Source organism: Poromitra crassiceps, assembly GCF_964638095.1.
Source record: "Poromitra crassiceps genome assembly, chromosome: 4".
NCBI classification, from domain to species: Eukaryota; Metazoa; Chordata; class Actinopteri; order Beryciformes; family Melamphaidae; genus Poromitra; species Poromitra crassiceps.
In genome coordinates this window covers 48,171,255-48,191,028 of record NC_139626.1, presented here as the reverse complement: position 1 = coordinate 48,191,028, position 19,774 = coordinate 48,171,255, and the positions used below count along the sequence as shown (strand labels likewise).

The 19,774-nt window shown below is 46.0% G+C and overlaps 1 protein-coding gene across 2 annotated transcripts in view; it reads right to left on the bottom strand.

Moving 5' to 3' along the window:
- Positions 1-45: 45 nt before the first annotated feature.
- The window catches only part of c1qtnf6b (C1q and TNF related 6b), a 22,504-nt gene continuing 2,775 nt past the window's right edge, over positions 46-19,774 (bottom strand). The window contains exons 2-4 of one of the 2 annotated variants that reach the window (XR_014552609.1): positions 12,710-12,902; positions 2,763-3,450; positions 46-2,048 (exon numbers count right to left, since the gene is read on the bottom strand). Coding sequence is in view for 1 of the 2 variants with exons in the window: in XM_083634746.1 (XP_083490872.1) it covers positions 2,903-3,450; positions 12,710-12,890 (729 nt within the window). In the remaining variant the exon portion in view is untranslated. Of the gene's footprint in view, positions 2,049-2,169; positions 3,451-12,709; positions 12,903-19,774 lie in introns of those variants that run through there. The other variant, XM_083634746.1, reaches the window with a different exon arrangement.

Sequence of the window (19,774 nt, the reverse complement as noted above, 5' to 3'; positions counted from 1 at the left end):
CACAATGATGAAAAAATGCATACAGTACTGTCTCAACCACTGGGCCATGTCCTGCTGGGCCTCAGAGCGCCATCTAGTGACCTCTCACATCAAGATATCAGAATGATAGCGTATCATTTATTTGGGAAGCTGGTTAACAATCACAAGTGGGCCTTGAATTAAGACCTTGGGGAACACCATAATCATTAATGTTGTGAGAGGTCAAGGCACCCCTTTGAAAATGGCCATGCCAGTTTTTACCTCTTCAAAATTTTGCCTAAATTCGGAGCATTATTTAGCCCACTTCCCGACAAGCTAGCATGAGATGGTTGGTATCATTGGATGCCTTAGGTCTTCTAGTTCCATATGATACCAGTATCTTCACTCTAGTTTTAAAAATAATCCTGTTACAGCCTCTGAAACACAGCAATGTCTGCTGCAGATGACCATTTACATAATAGAAATTTCATCTGACCACTAGGAGATGGTACTGCACCCCAGTGGTTGTCGTTCTGCTGCTTTCCAACAATGTTGTACTTCGTTTCTTTTAACCAAGTTGCTTGTCTTTGCTTGTCATCTTGCTTTTTTGTTTCTCTTCTGTTTTCATTCTTTTCATTTTGTCTTTGTGTTTTTGTCTTTGTCTTGTCAAGGTGGGACTAGACTAAACTCAACTCAACTACATCGTACAAAACTAAACCTGACCAAACATTAAACTAATCTAAACTACAATCAAATCAAAACAAAACATGACAAACAAAAACCAAAATAAACGAATCTCAACCAAGCTAAATTAGACAAAACTAAACTTGACTTCGACAAAAACTACAAACTAGGCCACGTTAAACTGTAAAGTGAAGTGAAATGAACCAAAACCTAAACTAAAGAAAAACGAGCAGTTTCTCTGGTACAGGATGCGTAATGGAACAGCCTCTGCTACTTTGACTTTGGCCGACAGTCCAGGAAACTATTCAGATGTAGCGTTCTGTTTCCCAGCAGAGTTATTCCGATCAGACTCAAGGCTTAAAGTATTACAGCGCCGTTGTCTGCTTTTCCTCTAGCAGAGCCTCGCTGAGGACGGCATTACTGCTAATAGGAAGAGATATGCTGTAACAGTACAACAGACGGTGATGCAAACCCATCCGCTCTTGCTGACAGTCTGAGATGCTTGTTTGGTTTGTTTTGTTTGCTTGTTTTTATTTGATTATTTGTTTGTTGGCGTGGGCCAAAATGTGAGGTTGAATCTGACATAGCATTTTCCCCACAGGATTGAATGGATTAACTGTGAGCCAACTCCTCGGCGGCGCGGGCTGGTGTAGTTTGTATAGAGAATTAGAAAAAAGGTCGTTTTCATGGGGAAACGTGTCGATGATGCATGCATGTATTTCATGGTTAGGAACCTGGACGTGACCTTTGGACTCTTGATGGAACGTACAACAGGATGCCTTTGTTCATGTGAAAATGTTGTAATTTTTTTTAATCAAGCATCTTTGTTGTTGCCCCAGCGATACAGAACAAAGAAAGACTGGGTTAGAAACAGGTTTCGGCTATAAAGACAAGACAACAACTATACAACTATTTACAACGATCCAACTGCTCTGCAGTTTGAAGTCTCTGTATGCCACTAATGCATCGTTGCATTTGATAATAAAGCGCCCATAGGCTTTCATTTTGACATGGTAGCACGTGTTCACTTTAGGACTAAGTGCTCTTCTAAAAGGCGCACTCGTTTCTGTCAGAACAGACAGAAAGTAAGCTGACAGAAAGTACACTCCATCCTTTAAGGCACAAATGGATATTTGATTGCACTGACGTATTTTCCCCGATAAGTGATATCATTGTGTTTTTTACAACACAGTCCCTGAAAGGAGGAGGCTCAAAGAGAAAAGAGGAGCCCAGCACAGATGTAGGGGGGGGGGGGGGGAGGGGGGGCGGATACCGTACTTACTTTGCACAAAAGTTTATGTAGGACGTAATTACCAAAATGTTTTCACTAATTGTGTGGTCGGCTCGGCTACCTTTCTCCTTCTTTTTCACTCCGTTTGGACTTGATATTTCTTGGTCGAGCAGTTCTCATTGCATGCAACCATGGCCGTAACTAGCTATGAGAACGGGGAGGTCCGGACCTCCCCTAATATTTCAGCCTGCAAAACAATTTTTTTTTTTTTTTTTTTTTTTTGCAGGCCAGGCCAGGCCAGGCCACTCACTGAACAGCAGGCCACGCGCCGCCTACTGGTTTACTAGTGGTTTTATTACTTTATTCAGGTTTAAAGTGGGTGCATCTCATTGTAATCATGCATGATGCCAATTGCCAAGCTCCCGAAGTCAGGTATGCAGGTGGCTATATGCATGGTTTCAGTTTCATGACCCAATAAGTAACAAAAAGAGGTGGTGTAAAGTTAAAAACAACATCATATATTTTATTTTATTTTTCAATCGTTCCTATCAGGAATAAATAAATGTCCCTCTGTATGTTTTTTTTATTATCGATGATGACTTTGTGTGTTGTGTACGGCTTGGGTTGTGTACCTGTGTTTGTAGGTGTCATTTTGATATGAATTTGGCTAAAACAGTTTGTGTTTGTTAGTTACAATTATGTTGACAGGAGAGCTGAGCAGGTGGTGACATGAAAGAGAATATACTGAATAATGACATCACAACAGTATAATCCTAATGTTGATTTAAAATGATATATTACTCTAAATATGGCTAAAAAAGGGGGGGTAAGGGCGCCGCCGAATCCGCCTCCCCTTGCTGGACCTCCCCTATTTCGGAACTCTGGTTACGGCCCTGCATGCAACTACTTTTGAAGCAGTCTCTTCCTCTCCTCGCTGAAAGGAACGTTTCGTTAGCACCAAAGTTAAAGGCCCGTGTTTGACCTCCACGGCAAAAGGACCAAATAATCCGACCCAGAGATCCTGCCTTCTCACTGGACGCCGGGGGCCACCAGGTATCCGTTGAAGGTGATGTAAATGTCCACGTCGTCGCTGTAAACTGCGTTCTCCCTCTCCCGCTTGTAGAGCCGCACCCAGACCTCGTCGTTGAGGGCCAGGTCCATCATCACGCTCTGGCTCTGCATGATGGACCTCTCGCTGGGCTGAGCGTACAGGATCACCTGCTCCTTGTCGTTGTGCATCAGGTGGAGGTAGGTCTCCTTGAAGTTCCAGGTGTGGATGTTGACGTTGAAGAAGTAGACCCCCGGCACGTAGCAGTAGAACTTGCCCTTGAACATGTTGAAGTGCTCGTGCGGGTTGACGAACACCGTGTCGAACACCAGCGCCTGGTAGTAGTCCACGCTGTGCAGGGACTTGCGCCGTCCCACCGAGAAGGAGGACTGCGGGATCTTGCAGGCGTCTCCCGGGGCGCCCGCCTGGCCCTTGCCGCCTTTGGGGCCCACGGGTCCTCGGTGGCCGACGGCGCCCTCCAGACCTGACTTGCCGGGCGTGCCTTTGTCCCCTCGGTCTCCTTTATCACCTGGGGAGATGAGGGGACATGCAGGTTGAGTGGTGCAGGCTTATACGTTTTACTCTTTCCTTATTTTTATGAAACAGACATGATCAAAGGACCTTTAAATCTATTCACTCCATAGATACAACAAAATCACAAAATTTGTCAGTCCAAACGAGATTGAAGAATTCCAGCAAACCCCCACCACAGAAGTGCAAAGGTGTGTGTGTGTGTGTGTGTGTGTGTGTGTGTGTGTGTGTGTGTGTGTGTGTGTGTGTGTGTGTGTGTGTGTGTGGGTGTGTGTGTGTGTGTGTGGGGGGAGTTAAAGCTGAAAAACAATGTTGAAATGACCTCTTGTGCTCAGTGGGTGTGTGTCATGAAACTGATGACTGTAATATCCCCTCTTTAGATTATGCTTATTACTGTAATATCCTCCTTCCTCCACTGACATGTCGCTGGTGTCTATCCCCCAGTATATTCCCTGCCTTCCAACATGAGGGTTGCAGGTTCAAGCCCCCATGTTACCATGTTATCTCCGGCTTGGTCGGGCGTCCATACAGGCACGATTGGCTGTGTCTGCGTGTGGGACGTCGGATTAAGGGTATGTGTCCTGGTCACTGCACTACAGTGCCCCCTCTGGTCGGTTCGGGCCGGGGGGGAGGGGAACTGGGCGAAATAGCGTGATCCTCCCACACTCTACGTCCTGCCAGTGAAACCCCTGTACAGTATCAGAAGAAGCATGTGCTAGCTAGCATGTGCTAGCTAGTCTATAATGTGAAAGCTATTGAAAGCTATTACCAAATATATGCACTAGCACTGCTACTTTGTATAACCTTGTGGTCTATTTGTGTCTCCATTTTTGTTTTTATGGTCTATGTGTGTCTGCACTTTGTTTTCATGTTTTTATCTCGAGCTTTGTGTGATTTTATGACTTGTTTTATGTTTTATGCTTTGCTGCAACCCAAAGTGCCCTTCTGGGACATATGAATAAACTTGAACTTGAACTTGAACTTGATTCTCTCCTTAATTGGGCTAACTAACTTCTAGTCATTGAAATCCTAGTGAAATCACACAATTTACTCATTTTGCTGGGGACTTCCCTGGGACGCCCTCATCAAGCTGACATTCAATTATAGGTCTAGCTGCCGTTGGCAAGGCTCCAAGTCAAGGCTGACGTAGCTGCAGCATGTTTCCAGCTTCACTCTCCCCACAACGGCAGAGCGGGTGGAGCACCGGCCGGAAGGAATTGGCGGGAGTACAATTGGGGAGAAAACCGGGGGAAACCGGAGCCGATGGAATAAACCAAAAAAATGCATGATGCCAAACTAGTTCATGAAAAGTTGATATTTTGGAGGTGTGAGGTTTTCGATCAACAACAGCGATATATAAACAGGTGTTGGATTTACTTAGGTTTCTGAGGCCCATGTGAATCAATTTTCTTGAGAAATCCGGCCCTGTTATCTCAGGATGGGGTTTCATCTGAACGGATCTCTTTAAGCAGCATCTAGTCCGGCCCAGGTGGTTGAGTGAGCGGCTCTAAGAACCGGTAATCCTTCTCATCCTGGGGGTATACGGCGTATACCCCCAGACAGTCGCTTTTCCCTTAAACAAAGGCTTAGCAGCACCACTGCACCTGCTGACGACCATGTGGAAACGATCCTTCATCCTCCACTCTTCTCTTGTCCTCACTCAGTGCAGGCTGTTCTTGTTCACTGTTCGTACTAAAATAACGAAAATAACGCACTATAATTTGTATAATCCTGGTAAGGTCAACACGTTCTCAACGGCTGAAATCGATGCTGCAGGAGTGCAACATTCAAATAAGCTGGAGCGCTGCTTACTTAGGGTGGACTGGTTGTTCGAGGTGGTGGATGGACTACTAGGGCTAGGTCTTTGAGGGTTAAATGTGACCTGTTCTGACAAAAATCCATCAGATTGACCCCGAAAACGTTCTGGTGATATCAAAATGATCTTTGTGCTTGAGAAAAAGCGCCTCAAAGTTTGACAAAGCAAGCTAGTTCTGCTTGTCAGCCTAACTTTATGGGCTTCAAAACTATAATTATTTAGCGTTCAAATTTCACAATAACCTTTACACAGAATGAAAGCTTTATTTGACTAAAAACGGGTGAAACGCCAAAACAGCCAAAATCAATATTTTCTCATAAAATCACCGATTTTGTCTGAGCAGGTCACCCTAACCCTAACCCTAACCCTAACCCATGTTGAACCTCTAGATAATTCAACCCTGTGCAAAATAAAATTTAATCCAGCTGATGCAAATGTAATGTTCAAAAAGTTATTATAAAATGTGTGGGTGCAGAATCCATCTCAGTGCTGGACTGACTGAGTAATGCAATTGCAGAAGTATTTGGTGAGAGTGGGCGTCTGGTTTCAGACATTTTGGCTGGCTGGTCTCTCACCCTGAGATTGGCTGCAGAGAACTGCAGCACAATGTGGGTTCCATTGTTTGAGGCCACTTGAGGCTTTGTGAGAGAAAACACAAGCACACACTAATGTACAGCCAAATACGTACATGTACATGTACACACACACACACGCGCGCGCGCGCACACACACTTTTCGGGACATTACATACCATTACTTGCCTATCCTAACCCTCACCGTACCTAACCCGACCTTAAAAATAAGCTTTTTTCAATTTGCGGCCACAGCTTTTGTCCCCAGTTGGACACGCCGTCCCCAACTAACTATAGTCTCAAGTCTGAAATGTGTCCCTGAAACAATCCTATGACACCCCCCCCCCCACACACACACACACGCAGTCCAATTCTCCCTCCGTGTGTGTGTGTTGTGCACGTGTGTGTATATGGCGATTGCCTTTGTGTGCTTGCATGTGTGTGTGTGTGTGCGCGTGTGGGTGCGTGCATGTGTGTGTGTTTTCTGCCACATAAGCAGGTTCAGTGGCGGGTGAGGCAGCCTCCCTCTCTGCACAGCTGCAGTTCAGTGACACTGTACAGCTCAGAGCACAGCAACACACAGCACAGCCCCTCTGCCTTGGGGCAGACAGATCTGCAAGAATGGATCTCTTATGTCCTATTTTTCCAGAGTTCCCTAGAACTATGCGTGTGTGTGTGTGTGTGTGTGTGTGTGTGTGTGTGTGTGTGTGTGTGTGTGTGTGTGTGTGTGTGTGTGTGTGTGTGTGTGAGAGACAGAGAGAGAAAAACAAAGTGCAGATTTGTGTATATTATGCATGCATTTCGTCGGCAGCTTTAGCCTGAAGTCTAAAACAGCGGGCTTGTGTCAGCAGAAGGTCACTGGTTTGAACTAGACCAGTGGGGGAAACTGAGACAGTGACTGATCAATTCCCTAACCTAAACACAATAGACCACCTTTAGGTTGAGGTGGGACAAGATGTTTAGGTTGAGGTGGGACAGGATGTTTAGGTTGAGGTGGGACAAGATGTTTAGGTTGAGGTGGGACAGGATGTTTAGGTTGAGGTGGGACAGGATGTTTAGGTTGAGGTGGGACAAGATGTTTAGGTTGAGGTGGGACAAGATGTTTAGGTTGAGGTGGGACAAGATGTTTAGGTTGAGGTGGGACAAGATGTTTAGGTTGAGGTGGGACAAGATGTTTAGGTTGAGGTGGGACAGGATGTGTGGGACAAGATGTTTAGGTTGAGGTGGGACAAGATGTTTAGGTTGAGGTGGGACAAGATGTTTAGGTTGAGGTGGGACAAGATGTTTAGGTTGAGGTGGGACAAGATGTTTAGGACAAGATGTTTAGGTTGAGGTGGGACAAGATGTTTAGGTTGAGGTGGGACAAGATGTTTAGGTTGAGGTGGGACGGGATGTTTGCAGAATGAACGTGCCGCTGAAAAACCATGATGCTGGAGTCGACTTGTTGAATGCAGCCCTCGAAGAATTCACTGTTCTGAAGGCCAAATGTGTTTATGTGCATTATACATTATGTATGCATGCAACTAATGTATGTATGTGAATGTTGTGCATGTATGTGTGCTTGTGTATACTAATGGTCCTGCAAGTGTGTCCTCCACTGCGTGGCCTCGCCTACCCTGCAGCTCGTCGAGCTGGCCCTGCAGCTTGCACACGCAGCTCGTCGAGCTGGCCCTGCAGCTTGCACATGCAGCTCGTCGAGCTGGCCCTGCAGCTTGCACACGCAGCTCGTCGAGCTGGCCCTGCAGCTTGCACACGCAGCTCGGGGCCCACCCTGCAGCTCGTCGAGCTGGCCCTGCAGCTTGCACACGCAGCTCGGGCGCTGCGCAGCCGAGCCCTCACCACTCCTTGATGGCTTCAGGGATGCTAGATCACCTGTCCTGGAGTTGGCAACATACAGCTGTCCATGCCTGAAGACGGGGGTCTGAAGCCAGACTCCCACTTCTTTCAGTGTCTGCCCCTGGGACATGATGTGCTCTTATGACATCACTGATGACATCATCAGTGGGACTCTTATGACATCACTGATGATGTCATAACTGCTTTTATGACATCACGGATGACATCACAACCTCTTATGACATCACTGCCATCAATGCCTCTGACATCACTGATGATGTCACAATTTATGACATTGTGTGGGTCTGTCTCTTGTGTGTGTGTGTGTGTGTGTGTGTGTGTGTGTGCATGTGAGAGAGAGAGAGTGAATTTATGACATCACTGCAGACAAACAAACAAACAGACAGAGCCCTAGCTCCTTTGAGAGAGAGAGAGAGAGAGAGAGAGAAATACTGGATCAGCCAGTCTTCTCATCCACCTCTTTGTTGTTAATGTTTTTCCCTTAACAAACAGTGGGGAAAGGCTTTCCAAATGTGGCTGAAAATGAACAAATGATATGATAAATATGTAATGATATAGTCCTAGTACAGGGTGAGTCACCCTGCCTTAAGGAGCTGCTAACCCCAAAAGTATTTCATTAGTCTGAATTTAGTGCCCCATGCTGGCCCACATGCTGTTTCAGAGGCTGACAAGTCTGTAGGAAACACAGAAAACGTCTTTCTTTGCCATGAAAATGATCAAAATAAAGAAAATTATATCAGATAATCAGCCTGCACAATATATCTTTTCATCATCGTCATCACAATGTGTGCATGATAATCACATCGCAGGACGTGCGATGGCAAAAGTAAGACAAATGAACTCAAACACATCTGCTACAGCTGTTTAGCTGCTTGATACAAAAGGACAACTCGCACGGTTCTCATTTTCCATGACTAATGTACAAGAGAATTCTCTCTGATATTCATATAACATAATTTAGTCCAATGTAAGGGTTTGTTAAAGGATGGCTTTGCCGATTATCAACCCACGTTAAGTATCACATATAATCTCGGTAATAATATTACAGACAATAATATAAGCACATGGGCAGTGTTTACCTTCTCGCTCTGTTTACATCACAGAAAAATCCTCCCTTTCTCTGCCTGCAGAAACTCCGCCCCCGCCAGCTGCAAGTCATTTAGCCTTTGTTCACACCTGGCGCTTAACAGAAGCAGAGCTGAAGTTGAGCTCACGCTGAAGCTGAGCTCACGCTTAACCGGTCACACAAGAAGCCCTCTCTCTTCCTCAGCGCCTCACTCGGCGCGCCTTGACCACAACTTCCATTGACTTCATGCCTGGCAGCTTCAAGCTTCACGCTTGGAAAATAGGACTGAATCCTGAACGATCGCTTGAGCGCGGCTTGAGCAAGGCACGCGTGCGGGTTTTGTGAACGGCCTCGCCTGTTAACAAGGACGCCGAAATGAAACTTGTGGGTTCAGCGTAGGTTGAGCGTATACGTTGAGTGTTGCTTTGGCGTATGGTGTGAACGTGGGCTAAGGGTCTCTCCATGCGATTCTCCGTGGATGTGCGCATACTCAAAAAATAAAAATAAACAATAAAATCCGCCCCGCGGATTCCGCGTCTCGAGCAGAACTTCCGCAGTTCCGTTGTGATGCGTTGTGACGTAAAACACGTCACAACGCAGCATTTGCCAGGGGAGAAAATGGGAGCTCTCCGTGAGGAAAACATAGCAAAGGTAAACACTGCTTATGTGGTTATATACCGAGATTATAATGATACAAAGTGGGTTGATAATCGGTAAAGCCATCCTTTAAGAGTAGGCTATGTAGCATAATGTAACCTTTCCAGCTTCCGCGGCTACGAACTGTAGTAGCCTCTGGTGTTGTGCTAGCCTATTTTAGCTTAGCTTGGCTCGTAGCTGGTAAGCTTTTACTAGTCCGGACCAACTCTGCAGTGGAAAACTTTATTGGCACTTTATTGAATGAATGCAAAAGCAAACATAATGCACAGCCTCTTAGAGATGTTCTAAGCTCTTTTCACGCTAACTTTACTCACTCGCTGCAGCTAAATACACACTCACTTGCTACTATGTCACTCTTGCAGTTTACCCACTATAGGCCACCTTCTTCCTTTTTCACATCGCAATACATATACGTACAGTATCGCAGAAGCAAAATATATTGCAATGTCAGTTTTCTCAAATATTTCTCAAACTAAAACAGCCCGATCAGATAATATTTGGTATCGTCAGGTTCTGTACAAAATTGTGTCAAAATCAGCCCATACCCAATTACTCATACCCAAGCTTACAGTGCACAGTTTCACATGGATTTGTCCCCTAAGCCTGGCCTGTGTGTGCTCAGCATTTAAGCTGGAAGATGAGAGCCAAGCCTTTCCTTTTCCTTGGTTCAGGGTTGGCGTGGTTTTTGGTTGTGGGGTGGATCACGGGTCAGGACAGACTTGGTTGTGGGGTGGATCACGGGTCAGGACAGACTTGGTTGTGGGGTGGATCACGGGTCAGGACAGACTTGGTTGTGGGGTGGATCGCAGGTTAGGACAGACTTGGTTGTGGGGTGGATCACGGGTCAGGACAGACTTGGTTGTGGGGTGGATCGTGGGTTAGGACAGACTTGGTTGTGGGGTGGATCACGGGTCAGGACAGACTTGGTTGTGGGGTGGATCACAGGTCAGGACAGACTTGGTTGTGGGGTGGATCGCAGGTTAGGACAGACTTGGTTGTGGGGTGGATCACAGGTCAGGACAGACTTGGTTGTGGGGTGGATCGCAGGTTAGGACAGACTTGGTTGTGGGGTGGATCACAGGTCAGGACAGACTTGGTTGTGGGGTGGATCACGGGTCAGGACAGACTTGGTTGTGGGGTGGATCATGGGTCAGGACAGACTTGGTTGTGGGGTGGATCACAGGTCAGGACAGACTTGGTTGTGGGGTGGATCACGGGTCAGGACAGACTTGGTTGTGGGGTGGATCACAGGTCAGGACAGACTGGGAATGTCCAGTTATCAAAGGAGTGGCAGATAAAACAACACACTGATGACACATTGGGTGGATTTGCTCCGGTCGACTTGGCCGCTACGGCTCCGATATTAGATACACATGTTCTCACAAAGCCCTCTCGGGCTGCTGCGTGTTTCTGGGATATTGTGAAAATCCGTTTTTAATTTGTTCCTCTTGTCTTTTTGTCATTTTCTCTCTGCGCGCACGCACACACACGCACGCACGCACACACACATGCACGCACGCACACACACACGCATGCACGCACACACACACAAAAACACACACAAACATACTTGGGGTCTTCCCGACTGTCTAACCAAGGCAGTGATTTGTTGAAGCGGTCACTGGACTTATTGTGAATGCACAGTCAACAGTGTGAGATCGAGACAAGGTTCAGTATTCACTTCTTTCTATATACACATTATCTCTTATAGAATTAAAGACATGCTTATAGCGAGCAGTCACTTTCTGTCCCGACACACCTCAGAGAAGTTGATGTGTTGATACTAATGTGCTGATGTGTGTTTTCTTTGACAGACTTTTCCAAATCCAATGAAAGACATGCTTACTTAGCTGTCAGTTTCTTCAATTCATGGCTTAGATAATACATTGTTATGACAGACGCTAACAAATACTGTCAAGACATGCTAACTTGGCAATATGGTTCTTTCATCGTCTGCTGGAGAGGTTGTTTCTTTAAGTGGTTGCAGCTTCTTTCTATCAATCTCAGCCCTTTCTCAATGATATTTCCTAATACATTATAACTTCCGTGAGGAAGAAGCCCAACAACCCACGAGAGGCCTTTTAGGAGGGCCATTCAAGCCGCAAGTGGAGACTGCAGTGCCACCAAGTACTGGTACTGCATGGTGTCCACTAAGATACCATCACCTCGGAATGAGATGTTTGGAGCGGGGGAGTCTGGTGCAGCGCACAGGTCGTAGACCTGGTGAGACGAGGGAGGAACCCGGCCGGGTGGCAACCCACAGAGCCCGGTCCCTCTACGTACCAGAGCCCTCTCCCTCCCCCGATCCCAGCAGAGTAGTTCCGGAGCAGCGGATTGAGTGGCCCTGACCGCGTGACCACCTTCGACCCTCCCTATAGGGCTGACCGTGGGTAGCTACTGGGACGTAAGTTGGGGCTTGGCCAGCCCCGGCTGGGTCACCTGGGCGAGGGTGTATGATGTTGCGAGACCCGAAACATCCTATGACCCCAGGGTACATCACTGAGGATACGTCCCAGTTATGCATCCATGCGATGTTTTTTTTTTCTTTAACCATGTAGGATCCTATTACATCAAGTTTATTTCACCTTGAATCAAATACTAGCCTGGCAAGAGGCCAGCTGTGATTTGAGAAGCGTAGCTTGAAGCAGGTATAGAAACTGAATTTCAGTTTCTATACCTGCTTCAAGCTACGCTTCTGAATACATTCCAGGTTGTGTATTCATTGATTGCTAATCAGCAAATCAAAGACATTGACATTTTCTTGCAGAAACTGGACTTTCTGCTACATGTTTTGAAACCTAAAGTAATGTGCCACTTCTTTTTTCTTTCAAGTTTTTCGGATTTCCCCCCCACCAACAATTGTACTTGGCCAATTCTCTCTGTTGTCCCAGTCGTTGCTCCACCCCCTCTGCCGATCAGGGAAGAGCCCCGTAGACTACAGTAGCACATGCTTCCTCCGATACATGTGCAGTTGCCAGCCGCTTCATTTCACCTGACAGCGAGGGGTTTCACCGGTAGCGCGTGGGAGAATCACGCTATTCCCCCCAGTTCCCCTCCTTCCCCCCAAACAGGTGCCCCGACCAACCGGAGGAAGCGCTTCGGCTTCTCACCTGCAGACACATTCGTATTGGACGTCTGACCAAGGTAACACGGGGGATCGAACCTGCGACCCTCGTTTTGGCAAGCAGGGAATCTACCGCTGCACTACCCGGACGTCCAGAGCCGTGCTGCTTGTTGAGATGAGGCAGTGTTTAAGCCATGGCTCCTAGGCCCGTCAGAGCTCCGGTACCTTTGAGGATGGTCATGTTGATGACAGTGCGGACCTCGGGCACGTGGTACTGGTTGGTGGATGCCGGCGGCTCCAGGTGGTCGCAGCACCGCCTGCAGATTCGGGGCGGCGGTCTGGAGGCGGAGGGGACACAGCAAGCCAGGGGGAGGAGCAAAACCAGCCGCAGACACGCCCCCAACATGGCTACCACGACCTGGGAGAGGCAGAAGGGTGGGATGGAGATAGGGAAAATGAAAGAGAGAGAGAAATATAGTTACATTTATAGACACCTTGCTTACTCTATTTTCCAGGCGGACGTACAATGATATTTATATTGGTGATCTACATTGCATTTCAAGATCTTCCAATTATTCAAAACACCCAGAGTAACGTTAAACTTCATGGTTTTGCAGTATCATCTCCTCAGAATCAAACAGCGGGAGCCTCTTTCTTCATCTAGTTTGAACGGACAATCGTACAGGGAGAAATAATGCACCGGAGAAGAGGCAGAGAGATGATTATTCACCGAGTGTGGCTTCAACCAGAATACCATGCAGCCACAAGGCGCGCTGTTGAGTTCAACTCACCAATTCAATTAAGGCTCACGCATTCTCATGACACCTTAATTGAATCAGTTGTGCAAGAGGATTGGGCTGAGAACCACTTGGAAAAGGTGCAGTCGTGATTATGTTAATGAACTAGTTGACTAATAGCAGTCGACGAGGCAGGGGGGAAAGGAAAGTAGACGTTAGATTCTCTGCCCGAACCCAAACCCGGAATTTCCCCTCCACTCCTTGGGCCTGGGTCGGGCCGGGCTGACGGTCAGATATAATACTTTTTTTATATATATCGTTGGGTGTGAATCACACCGTGTGATAAACAGAATGTCATAACATTGTAACCTTAAATCCTTGTGTATTCATAAGACTGAACAGACAACAGCAGGGTTGTTGTTTAGATAAACAGCCAACTTAGTAAGAACGTTTCAGGTTCGGGTCCATAAATGCAACAAATGCGAAGGGCCGGGCCGGGGCTCAGACAGAACACGGTCGGGTCGGGCTTTTTCTTTTTTAAAGGGGGAAGGAGGGTGTTGGGCCCGAACTAAGCTCTAAAGGGAAAGTGAGTTGAGGGAACGTGTAAATAATGTGGAAAAAAATGTGAATTACAGCACTTCATCACAAAACTCTGTTCCCATAACCTGAGAATGCATTGGTTTTTACGTGTACACACTTTAATAGTGCCTTGTGTGTGTGGCTTTGTTTGTGTGGGTTGTTTGTTTTAATTGTAACTTGCCAAGGGACTCCCGGTTCTCAACTAAATCTGATACAACACATCCAATGGTAACATTTGTGTTGAACATTGTACATTTGTACAATGAATATAATGACCATGAGGGATTGGGAGGTGCTCGATAAATAAATATGGGCCCAGGGATAGGATTAGATTCTTTTTTTAAATAAACAAAACAGGAGGAAGGACTAATGTGGTGATCTTCACATGCACACCCATGCACGCACGCACACACGCACACACACGCTCGCACAAGCGCACACACACGCACACACACACACACACACACACACACACACACACACGCACGCACGCACACACACACACGCACGCACGCACACACACACACACGCACACACACACACACACACACACACACACACACACACACACACACACACACACACACACACACACACACACACAGCTCCTTGGGCAGCTTCTTATCTCCATCTGTAAGCCTGGGCCTCACATGCTGTTTTAGTTAACGGTCAAATCAGGTTATTATGGAACCAGGCTCTCTCTCACACACACACACACACACACACACACACACACACACACACACACACACACACACACACACACACACACACACACACACATGCACAAGCACACGCACACACACACACACACACACACACACGCACACACGCACAAGCACGTGCACACACACACACACACACACACACACACGCACACACACACATGCGCGCACACACACACACATGCACGCACGCACAAGCACGGGCACACACACACACACACACACACACACACACACATGCACAAGCACGCACGCACACACGCACACAAACGCACACACACACACACACACACACTGGGGTAATAGGGTTTGGCAGGGGACTGGACACAGTGGGAGCCGTGACCAACCACATGAGTTGCATCATCGTCTGAGGCTTGCAGGAGCCCAGAGGTGGAGTGAGGAGAGAGGGGAAAAGCCCTTGAGCAAGGCACTTAACCCTCCGGTGGAGGACTGTGGTAATGTCCAAATATGGCAGAACAAAAACAAAAAGGGGATGAATAAAAAGCTCCAACAGCATGCATGAGAGGCAGGAAAACATATAGTCACACATATAGTCACAATACTGAAACAAGGTGATGTAATGTATATGGTGATGTGGTACCAGATTTACTTTAGAAGCTAGTCTGTATTGAGCAACATTGGGACTTGAGCCAGTGTGTGGAAATTCCATGGAAATTTAAAGGAACACTCCGCCCATTTTCAACCAGCTTTGTATCATTAGAACCTCAGTAGTATATCAGAAAACTGTAAACTGTTTTGAAGTCTGTCATTTAATTTGACAGTTATTGAGTGTTAAAGTGTGGACCAGTGACATCACTGGTCCACACTAACTCAAATGAATAACTCATTAACTCAAATCAACTCTCAATAACTGTCAAACTAGATGACGGTTTTGAAGTCATTCATCTAGTTTGACAGTTATTGAGAGTTGATTTGAGCTAATGAGTTATTAATTTGAGTTGTGGACCAGTGATGTCACTGGTCCACACTTTGAAGAGAAACTCCGCACATCTTTCAGGCCAGGTGCGTCGGGCAAAGACAAAAACGTCCGTAATAAGTGAAAAAAATGAAAAAAAGTCCCGCACACTGTGAAGTTGCAATCAAATTTGTTTTACTGTGACGTTTCGGTCACCGACCTTTTTCAAACAAACATTTAACAGAGGTGAGAAAACCATCTTAAATAGGGGCTGGCAGTTTCGTTGTAGCCAATCCAAGCTCCCCACGGAGATTGGCGTTCAGCTCTGACTGGTCCACACTTTAACACTCAATAACTGTCAAATTAAATGACAGACTTCAAAACAGTTTACAGTTTTCTGATATACTGTACTACTGATGTTCTAATGATACGAAGCTGGTTGAAAATGGGCAGAGTGTTCCTTTAAGGTGCTTCTGAACGATTACACTATATAACACATAGCTGGCACCTGATAGCTTTTATACAAAGTGCCTATAGCAAGCGGAGTTTGTAGGCTATGTTTTTGTTTGTCTGTTGTTGTTGTTGTTGTTGTTGTTGTTGTTGTTGTTTTTTGCATGGAATGGAACCCCCAACCCCAGTGTTAGTGCCTTGCTCTGCCCATTGAGCAACACAAGACTATGCTGTGGTGTAAAACATGACTGGGTCAAATAGTGTTTCTTCAGAGTACCAGATGTGTGGATATTATGCCACATTACAATACAATGAGAACGTCTCTTGTGTTTGAAAGTCTATTTAATAAAGAGACTTTTCTGTGACTGACAACCTACAAGCTGGCACCATTAAACAAGTTGTTCTGATGTGGTAAACGCCGGCCATTTGCTGCTCCAAATGGGTTACAGCAAATAATAACAAATGATCTGCAAACATCATATGACACAGGTCTGGTTTTATTATTTCCATAATGAAATGGGTAGCTTCAAGGGTAGAAAAGGCCATTTCTTTCATTTTCTGTAGTACAGTACATACATACAGTACATATCCTGAGTCAGTTGTAAAATATACATCCAATATGCCATTTCTTTAAGGCTGCACCAAAGCATATAGGAAGTTATTTTAGTGCCGTTTGTCTGTCTGTGGATTACGGAAAAATGACTGGGCCGATTTTCAAGAAGGTTCGTGTAGCAGAAGGAAGAAGAACACGTTACATTTTCGAGCAGATCCGATCCGACTCAGAAAATGTGCACAATCATAGCAGACTGGACTATTGGCCTGGGCAGAGGTCTGCACTCTCATGCCCTTCTAGTTTTAGACACATTTCCCTGGAATTCAACAGGACATCTTTGGAAAGCGTGCAAATCCTCTTGGCTAGAATTTAAAATAAAGTTTGTTGGCAGGGTGGAAGAGGTTCTAATTCTGGAATTACTTTGACAACATCAGCTAATCACATACTGAAAGTGGAACCATGCAGTGTGCACAATTACTAACGTTTAATCATTGTAGCATGAATGTCGCTTTAGGTTAAAATAGTCAAATGTTGATACAAGATGCAAAAATGTGCAGTAAAAATATAAATTGTATTCCCCAAATCAGCAAGACTGGTCATCGTGATTGGTAATTGAGATCACTGAAGATAATTGCTGTTGCTTGTAATTTAGATTTTGACAGGGAGGGGATGTAATGCTCTGCAACACAAATGGCTGCGCATGCAAGATGCCCATGCAGAGGGTTGCATCCGGCTGCCATACCGCAGTGGAAATTAGACCAGAATAATATTACGTTTTATAATAAACATTGAAAAGAGTCACAATTATTCTAGCCTTTATCTAGAGCAGGGATGGGCAACTTTGATGATAGAGAGCCGGGCCACAAAAGAATGTCCTCGCTACCAGAGGGCCAGATTGTGACCGTGCACTTCCACCAGTAGCCTACTGTAACACCATCACTCCCAATTATAGCTACTAATGTGATGAAAAGGACTGGTAATCAAAGTTTATTATACCAACATTTATATTTTTCATATTCAAATAAGTAATTTGTCCATTCAGATGACACCAGAAACTTTGCTCTAGCTTTAAAACAGCCCGCTACAGCAATTTGATGCGGGGTACATCACCCAAAATATGTCATATGAATCAGTAAGATTAGTAATGTTGCATGTGCAATGTGCATCCTGGATATAGTTTTTTTACAATAGCGTCAGCTCAAATGCTAACATTAAACAGTATGTGGATGGACAATGCTAACGCCATTAGCGCCATGTTCTGGGATGTACAGGAAAATAAAAACACAGATTTGGGTGGTCTAACCTAACCTAACCAAACCAAAAACTTCCCCCTTGTTTTTCTTTATTGACCCAGGGGCCACACTGAGTGAGGTCGGGGCCCACTCATTGTGGCCACTCAGTGTGGCCAGTGTGGCCGCATGCGGCCCGCAGGCCACCAGTTGAGTTGCCCCTGATCTAGAGCAAGGCATTACAAGGCATAAAAGTTTACTTCTGTGTTATAAATAAATAGAGATCCCATGACATGGATTTCCGGCCACTAGGGGGACTGCACCCCCTGAACCAACGCAAACTTCGCCCATGCGCAGCATCTTCATCAGCATCGACTGAGCTGGCATGTCTCCCTCTGTCTGAGAGAAGCAGCCCTGGGCTTTCACTGCTGATGTTTATGACTCCCACAAACTGCCAGCTGTCTCTATAAACCCTCCCCTCACTCTCTCTTTCTCTTCACTAAGTGTTCTCATGAAAACCAAAATCTCAACACGACAGTACTTTGATACCATTCCAAAAGAAAACTACATCTTAAAAACATGTAGTACTTACACCAGAAATACCATGTGTCACCACCAGAGGACATACATAGTGTAGTAGGCCTATGTGCTGCAGGTTGATTTAATCTGTTCAGAGACAATAGTCTGAATCAGGGGTTCCCAACTAAACCTTTTTTGTGCCAAGGACCGGTAGATACATGGAAAAAAAACTCACGGACCGGTTGTCAATTTGAATGGTTTTAGTTACATATATATTTACTCACCAGGTGGCGACAAATGGTAAATAACAGCCTTTTGTGTTGTACTGTATGTAGCCTATACAGTATTTATGTTTTTGTTTTAACTACAAACATAAATAAACGTCAACTTGAAGCTATGTTTCAACTACCACACACAGCCTATAATATTATAGCCTATGATTATTATTATTATTATTATTATTTTGTTTTTTGTTTTTTACCGGCTTGCGGCCCGGTACCAAATGCGTTGCGGCCCTGTACCGGTCCGCGGCCCGGTGGTTGGGGAACACTGGTCTAAATCACAGAAATTAATATCTATTGAGACCATTTGTATGTCAGCTGCATACGGCTGTTGTTGCCTAAGAGCAGAAGACCAGCAGAGGCCGCCAGAGGGACAGAGACACGCTCTGTTAACCTGCCGCTGCCAGATGGTTTCTTCCACAGAACCATCGGGGACCTCGTCTTTGGAAACTGTTTGGAAAAGCCCCTGTTGAGACATGCTTGCGTCCCTGTTGAGACATGCTTGTGTCCAAGGGGCTACAAACATAAGTGAACTGAACAGAAAAAAAGAATATCAAAAAAATATCTGGCAGGTGATTGGATGAACCATCTGTCTGTCACGGGCTCGCTTCTCTTTGTCGTCAAACCTAAATCCCGCCCGTATAGCTGCCTCTGGATGCTGATTGGTCCGGCCCCCTGCTGGGACGGAGTTCAACCAATAGCTTGGAGCGCGGCGAGATGGATTCCTCGCGCGATCGTGATCTCGCAAATTCCATCTGTTAGCGGACTGGTTAGCGGACTGCAGCAGTCAGCGTGAAATTCAATACAGTCAAGCAGCAGAAAACAGGGCAACAACGTCAAACAGTCCTGCACATCTTGAACTGGATTCCAGTCCACCTGAACTAGATTCCAGTCCACCTGAACTGGTTGACAGAACCGTTTCAGCCCCTTTCTAACGTGTCAAAAGTGGTCAAGCGGTGCCACATCACTCTATAGGGTTTTTCTTGTTTGCTGTGCTATTGCATTCTGGGATTTTAGGATTCAAAGTCAAAACTCCCTCACTTCCCTATCTGTCATCCTTTCTTCTCAACTGCCTCTGAGATCCCATCATGTGGGAAAGGAAACGAAAGCAATCGTAGAGAGAGAGAGAGAGAGAGAGAGAGGGAGGAAGGGAGGGAGGGAGAGAGAGAGGGAGGGGAGGGGAGAGAGAGAGAGAGAGAGAGAGAGAGAGGGAGGGAGGGAGAGAGAGAGAGAGAGAGAGAGAGAGAGGAGGGAGGGAGGGGAAGGGAGGGAGAGAGAGAGAGAGAGAGGGAGGGGAGAGA